Genomic DNA, 22,382 nt, shown 5'->3' with positions numbered 1-22,382 from the left:
CCAGTTTTCTTGAAGAGATCTCTAGTCTTTCCCATTCTATTGTTTTCCTCTGTTTCTTTGCATTGTTCCTTTCAGAAGCCCATCTTCTCTCTCCTTACTATTCTCTGGAACTCTGCATTCAGTTGGCTATATCATTCCCTTTCTCCCTTGCCTTCCTGTTCTCCTCTTTCCTCAGCTATTTATAAAGCTTTCTCAGACAACCACTTTGCCTTCTTGCATTTCTTTTTCTTTGGGATGGTTTTGGTCACTGCCTCCTGTGCAATGTTTTGAGCCTCTGTCCATAGTTCTTCAGGCACTCCGTCTGTCAGATCTAATCCCTTCAATCTATTTGAAATGTCTACTGCATAATCATAAGAGATTTTATTTAGGTCATACCTGAATGGCTTAGTGGTTTTCCCTACTATATTCCATTTAAGTGTGAACTTTGCAATAAGGAACTCATGATTTGAGCCACAGTCAGCTCCAGGTCTTGTTTCCATATTTGGCTGCAAAGAGTATAATTAATCTGATTTCTTTTGGTATTGACCATCTGGTGATGTTCATGTGTAGAGTTGTCTCTTGTGTTGTTGGAAAAGTGTGTTTACTATGACCAACATGTTCTCTTGACAAAACTGTTAGCTTTGCCCTGCTTCATTTTGTACTCCAAAGTCAAACTTGGCTGTTATTCCAGGTTTCTCTTCCTACTTTTGCATTCTAATCCTCTATGATTCAAAGGACATCTTTTTTTGGTATTATGTCTAGGTCTTACATGGAGAAGGAAATGGCAACCCACTCCAGTATTCTTGCCTACAGAATCCTGAGGACAGAGGAGCCTGGTGGGCTGCTGTCCATAGGGTCGCATCGAGTTGGACACGACTGAAGCGACTTAGCATGCATGTATGCATTGGAGAAGGAAATCGCAACCCACTCTAGTATTCTTGCCTGGAGAATCCCAGGGACAGAGGAGCCTGATGGGCTGCCATCTATGGGGTCGCACAGAGTCAGACACAACTGAAGCAACTTAGCAGCAGCTGCAGCTAGATCTTACAGGTCTTCATAGAACTGGTCAACTTCAGCTTCTTTGGCATGAGTGGTTGCGGCATAGACTTGGATTACTGTGATACTGAATGGTTTGCCTTGGAAACAAACCAAGATCATTCTGTTGTTTTTGAGATTGCACCCAAATACAGGATTTTGGACTCTCTTGATGGCTATAAAGGCTACTCCATTTCTTCTAAAGATTCTTGCCCACATTAGTAGATACAATGGTCATCTGAATTAATTTTGCCCATTCCCATCCAATTTTGTTCCGATTCCTAAGATATCAATGTTCATTCTTGCCATCTCCTGTTTGACCTTGATTCATGGACCTAACATTCCAGATTCCTATGCAATATTATTCTTTACAGCATCAGACTTTACTTTCTCCACCAGAGACACCCACAACTGAGTGTCGTTTCCACTTTGGCCCAGTCACTTCATTCTTACTGAAGCTTTTAGTAACTGCCCTCTGCTCTTCCCCAGTAGCATATGGGACACCTTCCCACCTGGGGGGATTATCCTCCAGTGTCATATCTGTTTACCTTTTCATACAGTCCATGGGGTTCTCCAAGTAAGAATACTGGAAAGTGAAAGTCACTCAGTTGTGTCAAACTCTTTGCAACCCCATGGACTGTAGCCCACTAGGCTCCTCCTCTGTCCATGGAATTCTCCGGGCAAGAATATTGGAGTGGGCTGTCATTTCCTCTCCAGGGGATCTTCCTGATTCAGGGATCAAACCCAGGTCTCCAGCATTGCAGGCATATTCTTTACCATCTGAGCCATCAGAGAAGCCCCAAGAATACTGAAGTGGACTGTTATTTCCTCCTTCCTTGGACCGTGTTTTGTCAGAACTCTTCACTATGACCTGTCTGTCTTGGGTGGCCCTACATGGCATGGCTCATAGCTTCATTGAGTTATGCAAGCCCCTTCGCCCTGACAAGGCTGTGATCCATGAAGGGAACTTAAATTTGTAACAATCTCTTTTCTGATGTCCTGGCTGTTTGCAACATGCCACACATTCAGGGAGTAGCTTGTAAAGTGTTCAGTCAAACCCTTACCCAGGAAAGAGTGGGAGATGAGCATTTTTTTGGCCTTTTCTCTTAGCACTGAGCCCTGAGGGTTCAGCAATGGAGATTACTCATAGACCCATTAAGAACTACTTCTTTCTTTGCTGTTCCTGTTGGTCTACTGGATGTGTGCCCCATTGGTCTTCAGAGCTTGGTGTTTGGGGGCTGTCTATCAGGTGGGAGCCTTGAAACTTGGAGCTATGTGTATGTGGTCCAAATCTTTCACTCAGGGACCAGTTAGTTGTCGGTATTTTAGTCCCAATTGACTGGTACTGTGCCAGGTTGGAATTTATGGTAAGAGCTTGTTTTGATGTGGGTATTTTCTTATTTGTCTGATGTGTAGGAGTCACTCAGCTAGGTTCTGGATTTCTATGAGAAGGAATTTCTCCTTTTGCAGCTGTACATTCAATATGTCCATGGGAAGAGGAAAGATCAGGAGCATTAAACGTTGTCATCTTTGTCTCTCCCTGAGTTTGCTTCTTTTAATGGGTAGCTGTATCCCAATTTTTGGAGGTACCATAGTTTATTTGACTCACTCAATTGATGGGCGCTTGGCAATATTCTGCTCTTCTAAATGGTGCTACAAGTCATTCCTCACACATGAGAATATATGTCTAGGGAAGAATGCTAGAAATTGAATTGCTGAGCTTTAGGGTGTTGTGTTGCATGCATGCATGCAAAGTTGCTTCAGTCATGTCTGACTGTTTGTAACCCTATAGACCATAGTCTGCCAGGCTCCTCTGCCCATGGGATTCTCCAGGCAAGAATACTGGAGTGGGTTGCCATACCCTCCTCCAGGGGATCTTCCCAACCCAGGGATCTAACCCACGTCCCTTATGTCTCCTGAATTGGCAGGCAGGTTCTTTACCACTAGTGCCACCTAGGAGGCCCCAGTGTGTCTTGTTAGCTAGTTCTAAATTAATTCTACAGAGGTTGTGCCAATTTACAACTCTCATTTTACTAATGCAAAACACATGAGTACCTATATAGTGGGTCCTATGTTTATGAAGACCAGGAATGTGTCCTCTAGGAGACTGTGTTACAGAATGAGGAAAAGCTATTTATATGAAGAGGCAGGAAAAGGTGTGGGGATTAGAATGTTCTCGGGTAAGGGAGTTGAGTGAGCAAAGGCCAGGAGATGGGCAAGAGCTTAGCACAGTTGATATTCTGAAAGAAGATCAGCATATCTAGAGCTGCCTTGCTCACTGGCTATATGTGGCTATTAAGCACTTAAATGTGGCTCATGTTGAATTGAGATATGCTGTGAATATAAAATTTCAAAGGCTTAGTATGGAAAAAAGAATATAGAATGCCTCATTTGTAATTTTTTATATTGGTTTCATGTTGAAATCATAATTTTGATGTGTTAAAATACATTATTAAAATGAATTGCATCTGTTTATTTTTACTTTTTTATTGTGGCTGCTAGAAAAACTACATACATGGCTTACAGTATATTTCCGTTGGACAGTCGTAGTCCAGAGCATAGGGTTGGTAAACTATGAGTTGCAGGCCAGATTTGGTCTACAGCCTGTTTCGATGTGACTGGAGTGCTAAAAATAGTTTTTACATTTTTTTCAGAGTTAAAAAAGAAATAATATAAGGGGAATATGCAACCGTGTGTGATCCACAAAGTCTAAAATACTATCTAGCGTTTATTAGTCTAGAACATACAAAGAGGGCAGTAGAACAAGATATCAAGGGAGGGCAGGGCCCAGATCATAAAGGGCCTTTTGAATCACAATAAGATGTTTAGATCTTATTAAAAGAGCAGTAGAAATATAAGAATGGTTTTAAGCAGGAGCATCACATATCAGATTTATATTCTTAAATGATAATTGTCTGTGTGTGTGTGCACATGTACTCCTTGAATATTCTACCCCGGGACTTACTTGGACTAAAGAGTGTCAGTTTCTTGTTTCACCAAAAACTCACTGGAAGAGGGTGTTGAAAGAGGTTGGATGGCAGTTTTACACCAAACCCTGAGTTCTGCATTGTCATCATAATTGCACAGTCATCTTAGCACTTAATATGTGCCTGGCATTTTCTGAGCTGCATATCTTATCTCGTTGACTGCATTTTGATCCTTCTTTAAGTGGTTACAGCTCCCTTAGCAAAGTAGAACACTATGAACAGGAAACCACCTGAATGACTGCATTCCCAAGACCAACTAAGGCTTCAGTCCTTGGCTTCCGCTGGTAGTGATGTGGAACTGGCTGAGGCCATGGGAATGTGCAACCATGTGACTGAACAGATCACAGGGAGATGCAACCAATCTGCAGTACTTTGGAAGTCCACATCCCAGCAAGGACTGCATACTACTCAAACCGCTCCTTGCTTATTTCCCTCTTTAATAGGGATCTGGAGATCCCTATCCAGGTCTCTTACTAGTACTGGGATAGTCTGTCTCACCTCTGAGGTCCCACAATACAGCCTGCTTCTGTTGCTGGAGTGAGACTTGTCTCTGTACTTCCTTGAATTACTATGTCATCATACCACAGAGAGAGGTTTGGTATTTTACACAACTCTAATGGGCAGGGTGGGCTTCCCTGGTGGTTCAGAGGTAAAGAATCTGCCTGCCAATGCAGGAGATGTAGGTTCGATCCCTGCGTTGGGAAGATCCCCTGGAGGAGGAAATGGCAACCCATTCCAATATCCTTGCCTGGAGAATTCCATGAACAGAGGAGCCTGGTGGGCTACAGTCCATAGGCTCGCAGAGTCGGTCATGACTGAGTGTGTGTGTGTGTGTGTGTGCGCGCGTGTGCGTGCATGTGTACACACACACACAAAATGGGCAGGGTAGGCTAACCACTGTAATAAGTCAAAAAATCATTAGTGGCTAGATACAACAGTTTGTGTATGACTGACAACACATCCCACTCTAGGTTGGATGGGTGCTGGGAGGTGAGCAGTAGGAGCGACCTCAGTTCTATGCAGTCATTCAAGGACCCAGGCTCACGCCAGCTAGTGACAACTCCCTCCTCTAGATCCACCAAGAATGTTCAGCTAGCAGGTGGAGAAAGAGAAAGTCAAGAAGGCACAACTGCTCCCAGTTACCTTGCTCTGGAAGTCATACCTGTCACTTTGCTCACATTTTACTGGCAAGCCTAAGTTACATGACTCCACCTGAAGATGGTGGGCTAGGAAATGTGATCTTTCTGTGTGCCCAAGGAGGGGAAAATGTATGAGAGCACTAGAGACTGCACCACAGCAACCTTATATGGTACCTGGGCAGTTCTTCTTTAAGATAACTCACAAGCTAGGCCACTTTCTTCCCAATATGTGAAAACTTTATTATACTTCTCAGGTAAGAGATTTGCCTTTATTATATAGACACCATTTAATTTTACACTGACCTTACTGGTATTATACTGGCTTTGTTCTTTTCTGTTTTTGGGTGCAAGTCTATTTTCCCTCAGATTTTAGACTTTCTTACTCCTATTACTAAGTTTGTATGTACAGTGTGTGTATGTGTGTGTGTATGTATGTATCTATATATATAGACTATATACATATAGGCTTTCCCAGTGGCTCAGCAGTGATGAAGCTATCTGCAATGCAGGAGTTGCAGGTTCCATCCGTGGGTTGGGAAGATCCCCTGGAGGAGGGCACAGCAACTGACTCCAGTATTCTTGTTTGGAGAATCCCATGAACAGAGGAACCTGACAAGCTACAGTCCACAGGGTCATAAAAAGTCAGACGCAACTGAAGTGACTAAGCACACACATGTGTATATATATACATATATACAGGCTGCGCTGCACAGCATGTAGGATCTTAGTTCCCCAAGCACAGATCGAACCTGTTGCCCCTGCAGTGGAAGCAGAGTCTTAACCTCTGGACCACCAGGGAAATCCCCATATGGATATATTTTAATGGCATTTTTACTCGGTATTATTTTGCTCTGTAACACACTTAATCTTCACAGTAACCCTATGAGATGGGTATTATTATTACCTCCACTTTAGAGGTGGAGAGATGTGGAGAGATGAAGTGACCTTTTACCAAGTGAGTGGCTGAGCTGTTTTCACTCCAGCGCGTGCCTGACCTCAGGCCTGAACTCCAAGAGAAAACCTCATGCTACATTCCTTTCTGGACCAGGCTGGACCAAACTTCTTCATCTTCCTCTCTCTCTCCCCTTTCCCTACCTCACAAAAAGCTGCCCACACATCTTCCTTCAGATATTTCCTCCCCTTTCAAAGTCTGGGGCTCTAGAGTTCACTTGCATATGTAGGGAGATCCTGTCTCTGACTGGTTCCCATGATAGTTTTATAAAATATGGAAGACCAATCAAGATTAAGTTACTATGAAATTTTGAGTTTAGTTACATAAAGTTAGAGAAAAAGGAATGGAAAATGTTGATAAAGCTATTTCAGGGAATCCTAAATAGTCCCTTTCTTGTTTGGGACATACAAAAGAAGACAGTTTTTAGAAATTACTGTGTACAGTCAGTCAACAAGTACTTGCAGTGTATTTACCTTGGAACTTACTCTAAATATGTTTTTCCTTTGGGTCAAGCCTTGCTATTTTTGTGTTGGTTGGAAGAACCTGTGTCTGTGTAGCTGTTGAATTGAAATAATGATTTTACTAGCCTCTCTGGTGATTTTTCTGGCACACTATAAACCTTAACTAAGTATCTGTAGGTGTGGAGACTTGGTTGAATGCAGCAAGGTTTCATTACTCATAGAAATGATCAAAGAACCCCAGAGATCACTAACAGATACAATCTAAGAAGAGAGTACTGGAGAAAACACTTGAGTCTCTAACAGCAACACAGACTAGAATAAGAATTTCTGCTTTGATATGTGCTGAGTTCCATCCCTGGCTTTTTTAAGCCCTGTACCATTCTTTACTTCTTCCCTCTTTAGGTTTGACTTACACTGATTTTGGCCTACGGTCCAGGATGGTTTGTTCTTGGGACCAGACCTGACCAGAAGTCGACCTCATGAGCACTTCAACCTCTCCAGCTGCCATGCTCCTCCGGAGGCTGAGGCGGCTCTCTTGGGGCAGCACCGCTGTCCAGCTCTTCATCTTAACTGTGGTGACCTTTGGTCTGCTGGCCCCGCTGGCCTGTCACCGGCTTCTGCACTCTTACTTCTACCTGCGCAACTGGCATCTGAACCAAATGAGCCAAGAGTTCCTGCAGCAAAGCTTGAAAGAAGGTGAAGCTGCCCTGCACTACTTTGAGGAGCTGCCCTCTGCCAACGGCTCGGTGCCCATCGTCTGGCAGGCCACGCCACGGCCCTGGCTGGTCATCACCATCATCACTGTGGACAGGCAGCCCGGCTTCCACTACGTCCTGCAGGTGGTGTCCCAGTTCCACCGGCTCCTTCAACAGTGTGGCCCCCAATGCGAGGGGCACCAACTCTTCCTGTGCAACGTGGAGCGGAGCGTGAGCCATTTCGATGCCAAGCTGCTGTCCAAGTACGTCCCTGTGGCCAACCGCTACGAGGGCACCGAGGACGACTACGGCGACGACCCTTCCACCAACTCGTTTGAGAAAGAGAAGCAGGACTACGTCTATTGTCTGGAATCCTCCCTGCAGACCTACAACCCAGACTACGTCCTGATGGTGGAAGATGATGCCATCCCAGAGGAGCAGATCTTTCCAGTCCTGGAGCACCTTCTGCGGGCTCGCTTCTCTGAGCCCCACCTCCGAGATGCCCTCTATCTGAAGCTCTATCACCCCGAGAGGCTCCAGCACTACATCAACCCGGAGCCCATGCGTATCCTGGAGTGGGTCGGTGTCGGCATGTTGCTTGGGCCCTTACTAACCTGGATATACATGCGCTTTGCCAGCCGCCCGGGGTTTAGCTGGCCTGTCATGCTCTTCTTCTCCCTGTACAGCATGGGTCTGGTGGAGCTGGTGGGCCGCCACTATTTCCTGGAGCTGCGGCGGCTGAGTCCGTCCCTGTACAGCGTGGTCCCCGCTTCGCAGTGTTGCACCCCTGCCATGCTCTTCCCTGCCCCTGCGGCCCGCCGGACCCTCACATACCTGTCCCAAGTTTACTGCCACAAGGGCTTCGGCAAGGACATGGCACTGTTCTCACTGTTGAGGGCCAAGGGGGAACGGGCCTATGTGGTGGAGCCCAATCTCGTGAAACACATCGGGCTCTTCTCCAGCCTTCGGTACAACTTTCACCCCAGTCTGCTCTAGCCTGCCAAGAAATGCCGTTCTGAAACTGGCCACTTCTTGGAGATTCAACTGTTGAGCTCTTTATTTGGACCTGGTTGCTTGCAGATAATTCATTGTTTTAAGGTTGCCAGGGATATAGGCACTGGGATGGCTGAGATTAAATAGAAGTCAAGAACATTGGCTTTAGTAACTCTCAGGCAAAGGCAAGCTGTTCACTGTGGGCCCAGACCTCTCGCCCTCCACGCAGCCACATTGCCTCATACAGTCTGACCCACTCAATGATGGACATTTAAATACCACTTATATTCTCCTATTTTTGGTTCTGCTTCATGACAGAGTTTGTGACTGCCAAAATTATTGTGCACAGTGATTCAACTGGTTTAGGATTTTAAAGGTAGAATATGGATGATGAAGGGTGAGATTTTCTTATAGTGGCTTCTTTCTCACTGGGAATAAGACTGCATATATATTTAGGATATATATCCCAAGAGGCTGGACCATGTTGACAGATTCTATTTGTTTCCTTGCTATGACATAATAAAAGCTGCATAGTGCCTGCTATCTTGGAGGCGGGTGAGCTGGCTACTGTTACCTGGCATTTTCTTTTCCACACATCTGTAGTGCACTGATAATCAATTTTGACTGTGAAAACTTTAAGGCCCAGCAAAATCTGAAAGCACCTTCTGGATCATCAAGTCAGATTGCTTATGTTTAGTTTTCAATTTAATATTGAAGATTTCTATCGTATTCTGATTCTTTGAAATTTGGACATTGCATAATGATGTAGAATGGGTGAGCTCTTTACTAACAGCATATCCTGTTCTCCAACTCTGCTGACTAATCATTCACCCTCGTTCTTTTTCTTCTATAGCATGATGTTACAGAAGAAAAAGTAGGGACTGAAGTCAGAAGACCTGGATTTTTATATCAAATCTCTCTCGTGTCCTGGTGGTGATAACTTGGGCAAGTTATAAGCACTCTGAGCCTTAGGTTTCTCACCTGTAAAATGGGGACAGTGATATCTTCCCTTTTAAGTTGCCCTGGGGATTAAATGACAGAATATGTGTAAAACACTAGCAAGTGCTTATCTCATAAAGGGCATTTGGTGAATATGAGCTCTTTTCTTTCCTATAATAAGCATATAAAACTCAAGTTTATTTTGGATAAAGTTATTAGTGATATTATTTAAAGTGTGAGATGCGGTATAGGGCTGACACCTATGGAGCAGCTGTTCCTGACCAAACACTACTAGAATAAAGGTTGACTTTTCCTTGTGACTTTAAAAGGATATACAGCTCAGTTTCATCTAGCCCACCTCCAACCAAGGCCAAAATAAGAATTGTTCATTCAAACTGAAAATGATCTAAGACTCCAGCTGAGCCTATTCCAAGACTAGCATCTGAAAATTACTTTCCTCAAAGGTTAGAAATAAATGTCGTTTAACAATACTTATCAAACCAATGGCCACAGAGTCCTTATGGCGGTCGATGATTATATTAGAGTTTAGGCAGCTCTCTGCTTTGCTTCCGTTCCATGTCTTCTGTTTACTTTAAGTTTTCACAGTGAGCTATTGTCTTGGAATCTGCTTGAGAACATCGAGGGAGTAACAGGGCTTCATCACCACACTTTACAGATGAACAAAGAGGCCCAGAGATCTTAAAGGACTTCTTCAGGTTCACACAGCTGAACAGCAGCAGAGAGGACTGGAATGTAGTAGCTTTTCTGACTTCAAGCCCCTGTACTTTTTTCGCAACCACATTCATTTTATAAATATCTATGTAGTCAAATTCTCTTTTTGTGAAATCTGTAACCTGGACAAAATAATGTCTTTGTAAGCTAAGATGGTAAAAACTCACTGTGGTGTTGGTCTTGGGGAACAAACAGGTGTCCGTGTGTGTTGTGTTGTTGTAGTGAGCTGTTATGTATCCCCTGGGAATGTCCAAAGTGACCAGAGCTGCTAGGTGACTTACTGAGATGCTCAGATTCCACCCTTTCATCCCCCACCCCCACTCGAGTAACAGGTTCAGCCCCATGTCTGAGAACAGAACCACCCCCAACCTAGAACTAATTTGAGTTTGTTGCATTAATGATTAGATCTCATGGAAAATTTGTGTCCAATGACAGAACATTTAAACTAGCTAATCCCTAGATCAGAATCTTTGCTGGTTTTCATTTCAGCTCTAATTCCGTTGTCTACTGCACACAGACATCCCTTCCTGTGACTCCTTCCTTCTCGATGGCTGAGGTCATCTTTGTCTTATTTTTCTACCTACACACAAAGACAACTTCCCACATTGATCTTAACTAGAATCTGCCATCCTTGGATGTTTTCTGCAGAAGCAACAATCCTACCCACTTTTATCCCTACCCACTTTCTAGATCACCCTTCCTTTTGTCTCTCATTCCTAGAGTCCAAATTGTGTACGTTGTCTTGGATTAGGACTGCTGACAGCTTTACACCAAAGCTGAGGTCTCTCATTTAATCCTAAGCAGGGGGCTAGGGAGAAACTAAAGTCCCCTTCCAGTATCAAGGGACATGATTTACCAGAAGGGTGAAGGTCTCTAATAGTCCTGCAAACTTTTCAGAATTTAAATTATTGTCAGGTCTAAGAAGCTCCCTGTTGTGACTGAGTGTATTTGCATAGACTTACCAGTTCAAATAAATGAACCATTTCACTGAGGCATCCTAAGAAGCCTTGGTTTTCTTTCATTTCTATAGCTGGATTTTTCTGATATGGTTAATAGTATCAAAACTACCCGCACACTCACACTATTGTGGAGTCCCAAGGTAGCCATTCACAAATATGGGCTGTTTGCTTAAAAATTCATAACTGATTTTCTTATATTTCTTAAATGGAAACATTTGAATTGTGTGTGTGTTTTTCTACTGTCATAAGTTTTAAAAAGTGGTGAGAATACTGCAGTGCAACTAGAGAATACAAGTAGGATGAATATAATGATGGGATTAATTTAATTTACCTTGGATACAGTCCTCATTTGAGGCAATTTTATTTAATTGGTAACTTAATTTGTGTAAAGAGACATTCTAATTGGATTTGATTACTGTGGGATTTTTCTATATACTATGATGCATTTTGAACTACAGTGACCCGATAAAAAACTGGGTAATTTTAAAGTCACATGAACCATTTGGATATTTTTGTCCCAACCACATGAATTTGCTAAGAAATGTTCATTAACTGACACTTTTTTTTAGGTTGGATTTTGTTTGAAATACCTTTGGGACTATGTCAAAGATGATTGGAGATGTAATTTTAAAGTACTTAATATAACTGCAGTGGAGATATGCTATGGCTTCCAGTAGTCGGATTACAGCATTGTTGTGAGTCATCGCTCTGCAATGAATGGGGAGTTCTGCTTTAAAATTTAACAGATTTTCTTTTTTTCCTAAAAAACCTTTTGATTCTGTATTAGGGTGTAGGTAGCCGATTAAAAATGTTGTGATAGTTTCAGATGAATAGGGAAGGTATTCAGGCATACGTATGCATGTATCCATTCTCTCCCAAACTCCCCTCCAATCCAGGCTACCCCATAACATTGAGCAGAATTCCCTGTGCTATATAGTAGGTCCTTGTTGGTTATCCATTCTAAATATAGCAGTGTGTACATGATCATCTCAAACTCCCTAATTATTCCTTCCCCCCATCCTTCCCCCCATGGCAGCCATAAAAAAATTAACATTTTTTCATGATCTTTTCCCTAATGACCTCTGCAGAAACATAGATGAGTAATTCTTTTTAAAGTATTATGTTAAAACTGGGGGTAAAACCAGATGAAAATCCAAAGGCAAATGATTAATTTATCAAAAAGAAGGACAGATGGCACACTTATGTAGGAACAGGGTAGCTCAGAGAGATGGGTGAAGTAGACAAGGATGTAGAGTGGAGCAGAGGGCCTCACATTTGTCACCTGTTGTGTGTCCCAGACTCCTTTATGTAATAAATCCTCCATGTCTGCCCCACTGTCATGAAATGCTTATAGGGCTAGCCTATGGAGAATACAAAGGAACAAAATAATGGATAGTGTTCTGGATAAATAATTCATCCCTTTGCTAGGACCTGGCTTCCTATCACACTTAGAATAAAATACAAACCCCTACATTACCTTCCAGGCCAGATGTGACCTGTCCCTGCAAAACTTCATGTCTTGCCACTTCCATCCTCTTTCTAGAAGCTAGAGTCACACCTGCTCTCTTTCACTTCCTTGGACTTGTTACATTGGTTCTTACCACAAAGGGACTTTGCACTGCCATTCTCTCTATCTGGAATGCTTTTCTCTTAGCTGAATCTTTCCTGTATACAGATTTCAATTAAAATTTAACCCCTCCTCCCCCAACAGACTTTTCATCCCATCTAAAGCATTCTTATCCCTTCCCAACCGCCAGGTCATCTATCACTTTATGCAGTTTGATTCCCTTTGAAGTTCTTATTACCTGAAATTTATTATTTTGTCTTTTTTCCCCCCTCCATTCTCCCGACCCCCCTACAGAATATAAGTGCCACAAATTCAGGAGTCTTCTAGGTTTCATTCATTGCTCTATCCCTTGAACCTAGAATACCGGACACATAGTAGGAAATGAGTGAGAGAGAGAAATGGGGGTAGTGGGGAAAGGAAGAAAGGAAGAAGGGAGGAAAAGAGTAAAGGGATCCACAGTGGAATTGCATACAGAAAGGAAGGATACTGAAAGGAAGAGAAATGGGACTAGGGACAAAAATTAGGGAGGAGCAAAGAGGATCCAGGTAGTGAGGGTTGGTTGCGATGTACAATTTTGACTCCTGAAAAAATTTTCTATTTGCATTCCAGGCAAAGAGATGGCAAATGCAAAAAGGAACTTTCTATACCACCACATAGCTACTTTTTCCTTTGTTATTAGAGTTTTGGTTTCAGTGTGTGTGCTGGGGGTCGTGTGTGTTTGTTGTGGGCAGGGGGGTCCTCCCTACGTGTTATTCTTAGGGGAGGGATGGGTTTTCTCTTTCAGGTTTCAACTGCAGCATCTTCCTGGTATTACCAATGGGAGTCATCTAGACGTGCACACCACCCATGGTGGCTCTACAACCTATTCTAGGACTTATAGGCAAGAGGCTGGAAAGAGAATGAAGGAAAGATCGCCACCTGGTGCCAATGAACTCTCAAGTTCTTTCAGTAAGTGGTGAGACGGTTTAAGTCTTACCACGTAGCTCCGCATGATAGGGGTGGGCTTTGGCAAAGCATTATATGACTTAATACAAACCAAGAATAGACAGGTAAACTTTCCCTAGAGGCTGGATGGGAGGAGCAGGAAGCTTTTAAGGATCATTTTTTCTGGTACACAACGTGGGTGTTTTTTATGTTCTGTTAGTGTAGCTTTGTTTAAATGTGAACAAGTTGCGTCCTCTGCAAAATTTGTGCACTGGCAACATGTTAGACAAAGAATTTTGTCTAACCCCTATTTGCTTTTATCCAGAAAAAATGTAAACCCTGGCATTGTTGTGACTGGGAGACCTGAAACAGAAGTCAAGAAGTGTGTGTAGATTTCTTTCTAGCAACATGTTCGGACAGTTACTCTTGTCCTTTACCAAACCCCTGTCCAGCCACAATACATACCCAACCAAAAGCCATAAGCAGCAAAAGCAGCTTGGCTTCTGCCTAGCTACTTCTCCAGAGAGGTTCGTGATAAAGGAGCGGTAGGATTACATCTTCTTCCTGTAACGTACACATGGAATGCTTTCCCTCTTTTGAACAAGAAAAGGAAAGAGCAACCATATTTTAAAAGATACTAAACAATGGTATGTATCTTCACATTCAAAATTGTAGTTCATGAATTATTGTATAAGGAGCTAAATCAAACAAATTAATCATAAGTAAATCTAAATCTAGCTGTTTATCCCCAACTTAATAAATGCCTAAATCATATTAGCAGTATTCAGTTGACTCAAGCTTTTTTTCTTTTGCAGTCTAGCTGAACTGTTAGCATAAATGCCCTGATCTGCAGAAACACAGTTGTGAATCTGAAAGAGAAAAGGCTTTGAAGAGGTTAGAATAATGTTTTTTTCTTTCAGATGCCTGTTCAGTTCAATTCAGTCACTCAGTCGTGTCCAGCTCTTTGCAACCCCATGGACTGCAGCACACCAGGCCTCCCTGTCCATCACCAACTCCCGGAGCCTACTCAAACTCACGTCCATCACATTGGTGATGCTATCCAACCATCTCATCCTCTGTTGTCCCCTTCTCCTCCCGCCTTCAATCATTCCCAGCCAGCATCAGTGTCTTTTCCAATGAGTTGGTTCTTCGCATCAAATGGTCAAAGTATTGGAGTTTCAGCTTTAACATCAGTCCTTTCAATGAATATTCAGGACTGATTTCCTTTAGAATGGACTGGTTGGATCTCCTTGCAGTCCAAGAGACTCTCAAGACTGTTCTCCAGCACCACAGTTCAAAAGCATCAATTCTTCCGCGTTCAGCTTTCTTTACAGTCCAAATCTCACATCCATACCTGACTACTGGAAAAACCATAGTTTTGACTAGACAGACCTTTGTTGGTAAAGTAATGTCTCTGCTTTTTAATATGCTGTCTAGGTTGGTCATAGCTTTTTTTCCAAGGAACAAGTATCTTTTAATTTCATGGCTGCAGTCACCATTTGCAGTGATTTTGGAGCCCAAAAAAATAGTCTCTCACTGTTTCCATTGTTTCCCCATCTATTTGCCATGGAGTGATGGAACTGGATGCCATGATCTTAGTTTTGTGAATGTCGAGTTTTAAGCCAACTTTTTCACTCTTCTTTTTTACTTTCGTCCAGAGGCTCTTTAGTTCTTCTTCACTTTCTTCCATAAGGGTGGTATCATCTGCATGTCTGAGGTTATTGATATTTCTCCAGGCAGTCTTGATCCCAGATACCAGTTTACACCAGCCAATGGAAGAAAATTAACCCCTTATTGTCACACTTAAACATTAGTCCTCACACTAAAGTAGACATATTAAATTCTGAATGGCATCTCAGGAGCCCTTTAGGACAAGTAATTTTTGTTTTTAAAAAGACACCAAGTGTCATGTCTCAGATATTAATTTGCACTTATTGAGTGCCTACAGGGTGACAGGAACTATGCCTAGTGCTAAAGACACAATGATGAGTGAGTAAGACAGCTTTCTTCTTTTCAGGACCTTGGCATCCAAGGGAGCAGCTAGTATAGTAAGGTGAGTCTGGGGTGGTGGGGTTATAGGATACTGTCTATAAATCATCCCAAAATGCCAGGGGTCTAAGTTACTCCAACTTCCTCAGCTCTTCTGCAACCACTTTTGCTGAGCACAATGTGGTCCACCAAAGAAATCTCCAACTAACAAAGGAAATGTTTTACATAAACATTTATTTACAGAAAAAAATGAGAGGTGTGGGTAAAGGGAATTGGCTTGTCCCAACTAAGAAGAGTTAAAGGAGGGTGAGTTGACTCTTGGAGAAGGTGCTGTGGGGAGAAGATAGATATCTTTTGATGTAAGAGGAAGATTCAGAAAATTATCCTTGAAGGGTTATTTCTTTTTCTTGCATTTCCAGGAAAACAAGCCTCTTGATATCCTATTTTCTAATCCAAATTCATGTGAAGTCTTTTTTCTGAAACTCAATAAAATTGACTTCCAAAGAAAGAACTTTGCTTGCCCAGAGGTGACACACCTTGTTGGCAGCAACTTGCCCTCACCTCAAAAATGAATGAAGGAAACCTCTCACTCTAGGGACTTCCCCAGCAGTCCAGTGGTTAAGTCCAGTGTGCTTTCACTGCAGTGGACATGAGTTCCATCACTGGTCAGGAACTAAGATTTACATGTCATGTAGCCAAAAAAAGAGAAAGAAAACCTCACAACCTCACCCCAAATGTTTTACTATCTCGTCTTGGTGAGAAAAGCTTGTTGATCCTCACATAAAGAGGACTGTGGGGGTCACAATTGTCCTCAGTCTCTCAAGGTGAAAACCAACAGGTCATTGTCTTGTCAAGGCTTGTAGCCTTTGGGTCTCTTCTGCAAAGTCTGTTCTTTCCAATGCTTATATTCTCCACAGCTAACTGCACATTAGATCCAGTCTCCTAGAGTTTTCTGCCCTCATAGGTGGGTGACTTCCTCACCCACCACAAGAGAGTAAGCACCCTTCTTTAAACTATGAAGAATATTTAACTGAGGGCTAAAAATTTCTTCTGCTTGTCCTCATCAATTTCATGTAGATCTGAAGACACTCATTCCTTTTAAAAATTAATTTCTGTCAATTCACATTGAAACAATATTGGCCAAAGTTGTCAATCTGGCTATAAGGCTAGCTTATCAAAGTGCTCTTCCACAAACAATGGAATATTTGTTAACTCACAGTCATGGTTCATAACTCTTTAGCAACTCTAATCCTTACCTCCAAGGGTTCCCCCGTATGAATAAACAAAGCAGGATAACAAAACAATAAGAGAAAGACCTGAGTTTTCAGCAAATGTAATTCTTACCGAGTTAGAAAGCATTTACTAGTAATTTCTAGCCACTTGACAATAAGTTTGGTTTGCAAATGAAAATTCTGATTTCATTTGCCAAAGATCAGATAGCTCAAATGAACTGGGAAAATGCTATTATCACTCTACTTCTCTGAAAAAGATGTGTGGGGTGCTTTTTTGGGAGACCAGGTTCGATCCCTAGGTCAGGAAGATCCCCTGGAGAAGGAAATGGCAACCCATTCCAGCATTCTTGCCTGGAAAATCCCATGGGCAGAGGAGTCTGGCAGGCTACAGTCCATGGGGGTCACAAAGTCAGACAAGGCTGAGCCACTTCACTTTCACTTTCTTTTAACTTACGTCTGGAAATTGTGTTGTGAATTTTGCAGGTTGGTTTCAGCTTGGGATGGTTGAAGCATTAGGATGCATTCAGCTGCAAATAACAGAATCCAGCAATAGTGATATTAAATTTTCTCACCTAAGAAGTCAGTCAGCAATGCAATGATGTCATTAAGGACCCAGACTCTTCTCTGTCTTGTTCTGCCACCTTTTGCCACTTCGTGGCTATTGCAGCTTCTAAGATCAAGTCCACATTCAAAGCAAAAAGGAAAGGCTGAGGTACAATGCTTTCTTTATTTGAATTTCTGTGGGTTTTTTTTTGTCCAGGAAGAACAATTACAGGAAGTCTCCCAACTGACCTCCCCTTTTGTTTCATCTGCCAGATATGGGCCATAGACCCATTCCTAGACCAATCAGAGGCAAAGGGAAATAAATGGGAAGAGCCCAACCACAATTTATTCCCTTGTGGTTTGTGTGCGGCCCTGTCTTTCTTGACCTGAAGGGCTCTACTCACCATCCAAACAAGAAGAGATCTTTGACAGCAAGGAAGTAGATCTATATGGATAGCTCATAGGCAAAATGTGAACAGTGACCCTGGGGGGAAGTGATCAAAGTGTTTAGTATTCTTCCTGATTGTGCCACTTTATATGGTATTTAGAAATCAAAGCAACATGTAGATTTATTTAGATTAGATTTATTTAACTGCATAATCATATGGATAGGTCATAGGAACCTTTCAAAAATATAGTGCTACAGGATTAATTATAGGATTAATTAGTTAAAGGCATTACAGGGCTTGGAGAAGCTTCTCTGATTCCTAAAGGCCCATAAGATTGCATTTTCTTCCTGAGCAACTGTACCTGAAACATCATGGAAACAATAAGATTGTTGCTACTTTCAAAGAAGTACAGATTATTTAAACTCAAATTGGATATGGGGATTAGCTGTTGACAACTGAAAACTATGCTTTCAATCTGTTGTTGAACTGTCCTGAAATTATTGATTTGGGGCACATGAAGAGCTTTGAATATTTTTCAAGATTCACAATTTTGTAAAGTGGTCACATGAATTTTAATGCACAATATGGACCATGTTATAAATTTCTGAAACTTTCTTTGTCATGCAAAGAAATATTTTCCTGTTTGTACTCAGTTTCAAGAGAAAACAATGAAATTGAAATCAAATTATGTTTACCAAGAGAGCTCATTATCCTTGAAAGTTTGGATGTAAGTCCAACATGAATCCTAGGGAGATTCCAAAGTTTCTAGTGATGTGAACAACGTTTGGGAGTTTACTCTTCAAGGAAGAAGTAAGGACAAAGAGAAGAATGCAGTCAGCTCTGCCAGCTAGAACTGGAACTGCAAACCCTCTCCAACACAAGATATCCCACAACTCGGTCAATTAATACCGAGAGATAGCAGGTCTCACCTGGTGACACTAATATAGTCATTTACTATCAAATAATGCACAGTTTCCTTTGTTGACACACTCTTCTCCACCCCTCAAAAATCTCACTCAAATATTTCTGAGAATCTCCAAGGAGAAAGCTTACAACAATGTGTTCTCAAAGCAGTCTGCTAACCACACTTATCACAGGGCATCTGTCTGGTCTTTCCTCTCCTATTCTGGCTCCACAAAGTAACTCTAAAGGGCATCTCTCTTGTCCCTGCTCATGATAACCATTTTGGGAACATCAATACCTGTGCTAAGGTTACTATTTCTTAGTGTTCAGCAAACTCTCAGTTTTCCAGGCGAGGCTAAACTGGCATACCAAGGACAAAAGCCAATGTCTCAGTCAGTGGCTTGCTATGACAAGGGTTTTATTTCTCAATACCACAAAATCTAAAAAGATCTGGGCACCCTTTAGGGGAACTATTTCACTTATAGAAACCTAGCAATTTAGACTGAGGACTTCACAGTCCTGTAGCTGCTCCATTAGAAGCAGGAAACCTCTCTGATCAACCAAGCAGGCTTACAGGGATACTCACCAGATAAAGGACTGAATGGTACTCACCAGGTCTTCTCTGCTGTAGACTGCATATGGCCTGAGCCACTCAACTGCAAGAGGTCCAAAAAGAGTAGAGAGGTCTTCTATATCAATATATAAAAGGGAAGAGAACAGATTTTGGTGAATGCTGGGAATATCTGCTTTACAGGTCAGTGCTAGATTCTTGGAAAACATGGAAACAATGGCCTTTCTTCAGTTCTATGCTGTTTTGTCACCTGATCCTCAAATCAGTACTTCTTATGCCCAGAGTCTCCAAAATTAGCTCATGAGTATAAGCTCCACTGTTTAGTTCTCTTTCTATAAGAGCTTCAACAAGTCCAGGATTGTGGGGGCAATGCTGTGAGATCTCTCATTCTAACTTTTTTTTCTTTTATGAAAAATTCACAAACATTGTCCCACCTTTTTCCCTAATCCTCCCTCAGACAGTGTTCAACTTGTTTGCTGCTATATCGTAATGTCCCAGCTTGGAGCCCAGAACTCAGAAATGTGTTGATGAGTGTATAGATGGATGGGTAGGTAGGTGGATGGTGAATGATTATTTCTTCTCTACCCACAGATGAAGCTCAAAGGAGCCTGTTCCCATTTTCTTTTTTTTTCCCCTCTACTTTTAAATTATTTTTTATTTTATTTTGTAGTAGCGTATAGTTGATTAACAATGTTGTGTTAGTTTCAGGTATACAGCAAAATGATTTGGTTATATATAAACATGTCTCTTTCCACTTTATTTACCTTGTCACCTTGATCTTCGTTGTAGTCCTTTTGTCTCAGGTACTATTTTGCTTTTTTTGGGCCCCATTTGGGTGGGGACTTTCTTGAGGATTAATTACAGAAATGTCCGTTACAGTTCCAGGGCTGAAATCCTACCACTCAAACCTCTTCAGGGATTCCTAATTGAGGAATAAGCCCATGAGAACAATAACCAAATGGAAAATAAAATAACATTTCTGGCCATGCTGCATGGCATGTGGGAACTTGGTTCCCTGACCAGGGATTGAGCCTGCACTCCCCTGCAGTGGAAGTGCAGAGTCTTAACCACTGGACCACCAGGAAAGTCCCAAAATAACCTTTATGACCTGATAGGCACCCAATTGTCTCCCAGTAGAGAGATCTTTGTCAAGCCAAATCAGATTATGCTGTAAGGTCTGGAACAGACCAGGGGCAACTGATGCAGAGCCCATGTGTAGAAGAGAAAATGGGCAGACCCTGACCCAATGTACTGAAATAGGGGACTGTAATTGCAGACAAGGGAACACCAGCTTGGAGACTCCATCCTCTTATTAAATGTGGTTTGGTAATTGCCCTGTGCTTTGAGTATTTGTGGAGTTCTTCCTCCCTCAGAAAGAAGCTAGTCAGAAGGATAGACAGAGGGTATGGGAGCAGCAAAAGTGCCCTCTCTCCTATAGGTGAAACAGGAGGAGAGTTGGCTGAAAGGTGTGTATTGCCTCTTCCTCTCTTACATGCTAGCTCTTCTCTCCAGTTCACTGTGATTGTTATCTTCACTTCTGCCTCTGCCCAGGCCCTTCAATCCTTTACCCCTAGCCACACCCATTACACTCCGTTACAAACTATCTTCAGCACTGTAGTGTAGGTCAGTGTTCTCACCCCACCTGCTTGCTAGAGAGACAAGGTCAAACTCTAGGCTTATTACTGTGCTTTTGTATGAAGTCATTTTTTTTTAAATACAAAACTTGCTATATGTTAACACTGGCATATGGATAAACTTTCTTTTGCTTACACATGGGTTTCTGATCAAGTGGCCCACTGTTGAAAATTCTTGGCAGCCTTACCACAAAGAATAGGCTATAGCTAGTTTCCTCTGCTGAACTAGGGTTCCCATCTCCTTAACATATTTGCTATAAAGGAACAAAGTTTCATCCATAATAATGGAAAAAAAAAAAACAATTGGGAGGCAGGGGGAAGGACTGCAAAGAGTTGACCATGACATAAATAGTTTGGGGCACATGTGGGAGTAGAGACTTTGGATGGAGCAAAATCAATCTTGCCCTGCCTAGCCTATTCCTCTCAGCCTTTCCCCCTGTCTCCCAATTCTATGCCATCATTTCCCCACTCACTTTCACTTCAGCCAACTTAAATAAGTGTAAGTCATCTCTATGGATGCCATAAATATCAGCCCATTTGGATAGTTCTCTGTTAACACAGATCTTGTTTCGTTTCTAACTAATAGTGCTGTTTATCTAATAGTTTTATCAAGAAAATTTTAGAATAGACAAAGAGTGTAAACTGCCTCAAAGCATCCTCATTGTGGCAGAAACTTTATAAGGAGTGTAAAGTTTACAAGGAAAAAAAAAAACTGAAACAGTTGAAAGACTTGTAAGTAGTGGTACAGATACTCCCATCACAGAAGATGGCAAACACAACAAAGATGCTCAACATTATTAGTCACTGGATAAATACAAATTAAAACTACAATGAGATAGTATCATACAGCCAATAGAATAGCTAAAAAATTTTTTAAATGACTACACCAAGTGTTGGTGAGGATGCAGAGCAACTAGAGTCTCATACACTCATGTTGGGAATATAAAATGTTACAGTCATTTTGAAAAACAAGTGGGAAGTTTCTTGAAAAGTTATATATGCATACTGTTTTATCAGATCTAGCCATTCCACTCCTAGGTATTTATTCCAAGAAAAATGAAAACATACATTTACTTTAAGACCTATACATGAATATTTATAGAGGTTTATTTTGCAGTAGTTAAAAACTGGAAGCCACTCAAATGTCCATCAGCAGCACATGGAATACTACTTAGCAATGAAAAGGATGAGTATGGATGAATTTCAAAATAATTATGCTGAATGAAAGACCTAGGCCAAAAAAAAATTGGTACATATTGAATGATGCCATTTATGTAAAACTTTAGAAAATGCAAACTAATCTCTATAGTGACAGGAAGCAAATAAGTTTTGCCTGGAGATGGGGTGGGGCTTATAAAATTAAAAAATAAACTTTCAGGAGTAATGTAAATATATGTTCAATATCTTGATTGCAGTGATGTTTTAATATGTGTGAAAACATATGGGTGTAATCATATGTCAAGACATCAACTGTTATCCTTGCAAATGTGAAGTTTATTATAAGCCAATTATATCTCAATAAAGTTGTTATTTTTAAAAGATTTTCTTAGTGCTTTGCACCAGTCAAAGATGAAAGAATTGGCTTGGTGTCTTTTCATTATGTTTCAGACTGCTCTCTAAAGGTTCCTTTTACTGCAGGTCAGCAGAGAGGAGGGGTGGATGGTCTGGGTTACCTATCATCCCACTGCACTTTTATCTGTCTATATACAGTTTCAATGGACATGGATTTGAGCAAACTCCAGGAGAGAATGAAGGACAG

At 41.7% G+C, this 22,382-nt stretch overlaps 1 protein-coding gene across 4 annotated transcripts in view; it reads left to right on the top strand.

Annotated features, from left to right (window-relative positions):
• PGAP4 (post-GPI attachment to proteins GalNAc transferase 4) overlaps positions 1 to 20,155 on the top strand; it is a 40,465-nt gene extending 20,310 nt beyond the window's left edge. For 3 of the 4 annotated variants that reach the window (XM_088838213.1, XM_088838211.1, XM_088838212.1), the window contains one exon: positions 6,956 to 20,155. In XM_088838213.1, coding sequence (XP_088694339.1) covers positions 7,033 to 8,244 — 1,212 coding nt within the window. In that variant the 5' untranslated portion in view covers positions 6,956 to 7,032 and the 3' untranslated portion in view covers positions 8,245 to 20,155. The remainder of the gene's footprint in view (positions 1 to 6,955) is intronic. The other variant, XR_016037896.1, reaches the window with a different exon arrangement.
• Positions 20,156 to 22,382: the final 2,227 nt, after the last annotated feature.

The sequence above is a fragment of the Moschus berezovskii genome, chromosome 7, assembly GCF_049115385.1.
Source record: "Moschus berezovskii isolate FMDL1 chromosome 7, NW_MosBer_1.0, whole genome shotgun sequence".
Lineage (NCBI taxonomy): Eukaryota > Metazoa > Chordata > Mammalia > Artiodactyla > Moschidae > Moschus > Moschus berezovskii.
Note: the sequence above shows the minus strand (reverse complement) of the source record. Positions and strands in the feature narration are given on the sequence as shown.